Source organism: Apium graveolens, chromosome 6 (genome assembly GCF_009905375.1).
Source record: "Apium graveolens cultivar Ventura chromosome 6, ASM990537v1, whole genome shotgun sequence".
NCBI lineage: Eukaryota > Viridiplantae > Streptophyta > Magnoliopsida > Apiales > Apiaceae > Apium > Apium graveolens.
This window is the reverse complement of record NC_133652.1, coordinates 120,547,355-120,551,723: the sequence shown is the minus strand read 5'-3', so window position 1 is coordinate 120,551,723 and position 4,369 is coordinate 120,547,355. Positions and strand designations below refer to the sequence as shown.

Genomic DNA, 4,369 nt, shown 5'->3' with positions numbered 1-4,369 from the left:
TGTTGTTATTGCTAAGAAAGGAGAAGACAAACTTAAGGTAGAAGCAGCAGCTGAGAAGTTCCGTGCAACTGGGAATACACCTAAAAAGATACATAAATACTTTGCCATTTAAATTTCTCAGGTTTTAGGTGACATTTTAATTTCAGATACAAATACAATCAAGTTACTGAATCTATGTTATATTTGTATCATTGTAAGTAAGCCCGAACTCTGCTTTTGAGTAGTGAAAGATACTGGTTGATGCCAAAACCTAAAATCAGTAAGCAAATCGGCCTGGATGGCAAATTGGCGATCTTTCATGTTGATCTTGGTAGAATTAATGATAGTACAGCTTTATCATGTTGAATTCTTGAGATCACTCCTAAGAAATGTTATAGTATAGCTTAAACTCAAGCCAATTATGTAAACTTTTGACAATTATGTAACATGTTCTGTATGAATGTTATTTGTGTATCAGATATGGTATTCAGGTGTCCAGTTCCACCAAACCAGAAAAGATATATCAGATAATGCAGAATTTTACAGTTAATTATAAAAGACACTGTAATAGTACAAACTCTATGGAAGATAACAGCACAATAGGATTTTATAAAGGCTTAGTTGCATGATTTAGTATGCGGTGGATTCTTGCATCTCATAGAAGTAGCGGCCTGAAGGACCATCGTCAGGCAACATAGCCACCATTACAGGAGCTCTAGCACCCTCTTCCGGAGTCATAGGTCCTGTCTTGTATGACATGTCTGTTTGGACATATCCTGGATGCACACAGTTAATTAGGATATTTGGGTATTTCTTGCCCATGATTCTTGTGTAAGCAATAACAGCAGCTTTAGAAACTTTGTAAGCAGCTACAGTTAATGGCCAACCGTTGGCCTTAAGCTTATCGTCCTCAAAGTCTTTCAGAAACCACTGCAAGATTTCATCTATTTTCTCTACTGACAAGTTTTCAATGTCACTCATCTCTGCTTTGAACTTTTCATTGTAGAAAAACTGCAAACGAAGGGGCAAAAACATAATTTGCATGTTAATTAAGTATAACATTTTTATGTGTATCAATACATGCCTGCAGTTGTCCGAAAAAAGATGTGACATTCACTACTCTTCCGGATTTGGAGAGCTGAAGAAGAGGAAGTAACGCTTCTGTCACTCTTTTAGTTCCGTAGTAATTTGTTTTGAGACACTCTACTGCCATCTCATACGTCTCTGATGAAACTTCTTTTACATTGTCAACATTTTCATCGAACACCTGTAGCTGTTCGACAACTGAAACATATTAATACTCGTCTACTGCTGTAGGGCAACAGCCTAATGCGTTCCTATATCTACCACAATATTCATAGAAAAGTTTGATATTTTTCTGTTTTCATGCTATAATAATTTCGGAGTCTAAAACTTAACATGTTTTTGAGATTGAGGGAAAGGAGATGTAGCTAGGTCACTGTTCGAACCCTATGATTAGCCTCTTCATGATAAATAAGAGCAAGGCCCCTGACAGATGCAAGAGCCTTATGCACAAAGTGCAACATAAATCAAGTTTTGTGTCGGTCGTGCACAATACTGTTCTTGTCCATTAAACATCGAGCGTAACAGAAGTGCTACTATGAGGAAGCTATGTATATTTACCATCCCACCATCAATAATGCTTGGAAGTGCTTCCAAGTTTACTGCATTTCCATTTTCCCCTGCATTATTGATCTGCACAGATACATGAAATGCTTTTAGCTGTTTTTAGTTTATAAAAACTAAATTCATAGCAATGGGCATTAAGTTTGTTTCACTACTCACAAGAATATCAAGTTTCTTGTAGTTGAACTCTACGAATTTAGCCAAAGAAGCAATACTTGCAGGATCTTTGACATCTAGAGGATGGAAAACCACATCGCAAAGACCCAAAGCTTGAAGCTTTTTAACAGCTGCTGTGCCATTTTTCTCATTTCTTGCAGTTAATATAACAGTGATTTTGTTAGATGCCAGTTTTCGACATGTCTCGAATCCAATTCCTTTGTTTGCCCCCGTAACAACTGCAACCCTAAAGATGGCCGTGCAAACGAACATGTTAGACACACATAACATATTTGGCCATAATTGTCACTCAAACATATCGAGTGCGCCTTGTTCTCGCTTAAACAAGAGTAGAGAAACTGTTTCCGTTTTACATAAACTACTTTCTTTACCTTTTGTCTGCCATCTCTTCTGAATAGTGTAAAAGCTTTGTTGCCGTTTATTGATGCAGTAGAGAATGTAAGATAAGAAGATGATGTGAAATCTTTGTTAAGCATTTCCATATCATATAATAGAAGATATATTTCATACGTGACAAATTAAGGCGATTTTTACCACCAAGGCGGCTAGTAGCATATGCTTGCTTATATAAATAGACCTTCATCTGACAGTATGTACTAATCATATTCTATGGTGAACAAATAATCTAGAATAAGTTTATTGGAATTATTCTCAAATCTATGTATATTATAAAAGCTGAATCCTATCTTATGACAATTTTACCTTTGATGCCCTCCATTATCTTCTTTATTACTGCAAATATCAATTATAGGGGACTCCACCTTACTACCCTTTTACGTCCTAAATGAAAAGTAAAATCACACTCCCTAATATGTTGTATTCTGATTCTGATTCTTTTTTTAATGAGATTACTTGCTCCTCTGCTTTTGGTCTTGAAATCCGTGTGGTTTATAAATTTTTAATATCTACAGCATTTGCTACATGCCCCCCACGTGGGCACTTGATATGAAGTTTTACTAACTTCCACTTTTGCATTTCTTATGGTTTGTTTGTTCTTCTTACTGGAGGATTGTCTAATATATTATGCGTGTTTGTTCTTCCACTTTTGTTATTTGTATTGATAATCTATCTGGTTGTGTGAGAGGAATGTTTTGTTTTAAATTTATGGAACGCTTTATTGTTTCAGATGAGATGTATCAACAATTTTGAGGAGGAATAAATTTGTTATCTGATTGAATAGGGACGATCTTTTATGTTATTGAGATGCACAATCAGGTCATTTTTTCTTCTTATCATGAGTCGTTTCTTGAAAGTCGCTCTTTTCTTCCAATTTTTTTTTGATATTATCCAAACTTACTTTTCGCAGTCCAAATGTTCGATCTTGATTCTAAAGAATTTTGTTTTGATTTTTGGTTATTTTTTCTTTCAGAATGATGTAGAAGGGGAGATTAGAAAGTGGAAGAAGATCTCTAGCTCTATCTCATAAGGTATAGGTCATTCCAACTAATTCTCACTGGTTTTGTGATATTTCATTATTTAAAAATTTACAGAGATACGTTCTACCAAGTGTTTGACCAGTTGCCTTTGAGAAGTGTTGGTGACAAAATTGTCCATTTTATATGGATGAGTATTCATAAGACTTCATGTATGTTTTTCAGAATTTAATTTATCTTTGGTTATTGCATTTGGTAATTGATTTAGAGGGAGATTATTACCTGTATGTTTACATATATATGGTTTTTGGGAGATAGGATTGCCTCCTTTTACATGGAGTAATGTTTTTGGAGGTAAAGTTTGCAACTCGCATGATTATTTGTTACAACAAATGTAATAAGTTGGTAGTTAGCTCCACATTTTTTCTAGAATGTCTTTGTAGATCAACATATTTGCAAGGAGTATAGTAAGGTATTAAGTTGCCTTTGATTATCTATTACTGTAAAAACTTAATACCAGTAATATTTTTTGGGTTTACCCAATAAAGAAAAACAAAGAGTAAAGACTATCCATTAAGGATTCACGCAATGAGCTGTTTAGAACATCTAAGCCATGTGGTCTACATCTCTGTTTCCTTTAATTTATTTACAGTAATAAAGATTTATAGATTATGTACAACATTGCAAGATTATGTTTGTTGATAATGCATATAAATGACCTCAAGTTGAATATTCCATAATAGGTTAAATCTTTAAAGTTGTTTTGGTAATTAGAACCGTAAATGCAACTTACATTTTGTAGGTATGGAGCTTCATGTAAATAAATAAGGGGCTGTGATGGCGACGATTCACCCTGGGGACGAATGTTGTTGCACAACGGTTGCTGCAATGCTCGGTAAATTAAAGTTAAAACTCAAAAGACAAATTAGCTGCCTGCAAGTTTAATGATGGCCTCATACTTCAGAGTTCAGAGCATTAATCATACTTGGTGAATGAATGTATTTGCATTATCTTCTTCCTCTTTTAGTTTTGCTAAGCTAATGCATTTGCATTTGTTAATATGTTGCTGCTACATTTTGCACCATAACAGTATTTTGACGAATTTGTGTACTATAAGCAGTAAGCACATATTGAAGGAAGGAAAATGTTGACACCTTGACATTTTCTTCTCTATAAATCAATTCATTTATATA

General features: G+C 34.5%; 1 protein-coding gene and 1 long non-coding RNA gene across 5 annotated transcripts; one reads left to right on the top strand and one right to left on the bottom strand.

Moving 5' to 3' along the window:
- Positions 1–500: 500 nt before the first annotated feature.
- LOC141668629 (short-chain dehydrogenase/reductase 2b-like) lies at positions 501–2,439 on the bottom strand. 2 transcript variants are annotated; one of them, XM_074475585.1, is made up of 5 exons: positions 2,175–2,439; positions 1,786–2,029; positions 1,624–1,695; positions 1,064–1,252; positions 501–990 (listed from the first exon to the last, which is right to left on the bottom strand). In XM_074475585.1, the coding sequence occupies exons 1-5, from the start codon at positions 2,186–2,188 to the stop codon at positions 610–612; spliced, it is 900 nt and encodes a 299-aa protein (XP_074331686.1). In that variant the 5' UTR covers positions 2,189–2,439; the 3' UTR covers positions 501–609. The 2 variants fall into 2 exon arrangements, with proteins under 2 accessions (XP_074331686.1, XP_074331685.1); XM_074475584.1 differs by lacking the exon at positions 2,175–2,439 and having other exon boundaries at positions 1,786–2,163.
- A 192-nt stretch (positions 2,440–2,631) lies between these two features.
- On the top strand, positions 2,632–4,369 carry LOC141668630 (uncharacterized). Of its 3 annotated transcripts, none has more exons than XR_012553124.1 (4): positions 2,632–2,786; positions 2,930–3,018; positions 3,173–3,230; positions 3,979–4,369. It is a non-coding gene; the product is annotated as an uncharacterized LOC141668630 (long non-coding RNA). The 3 variants fall into 3 exon arrangements; XR_012553125.1 differs by having other exon boundaries at positions 2,651–2,832; XR_012553123.1 differs by lacking the exon at positions 2,632–2,786 and having other exon boundaries at positions 2,852–3,018.

Excerpts from the sequence above, each read along its gene's own strand:
- LOC141668629 (XM_074475584.1), bottom strand. The coding sequence starts at position 2,073 with ATGTTATGTGTGTCTAACATGTTCGTTTGCACGGCCATCTTTAGGGTT. Across the intron at positions 1,696-1,785 it reads ACAAGAAACTTGATATTCTT|ATCAATAATGCAGGGGAAAA; the intron begins GTGAGTAGTGAA and ends GTATCTGTGCAG. Across the intron at positions 991-1,063 it reads CTTTTTTCGGACAACTGCAG|TTTTTCTACAATGAAAAGTT; the intron begins GCATGTATTGAT and ends CTTCGTTTGCAG.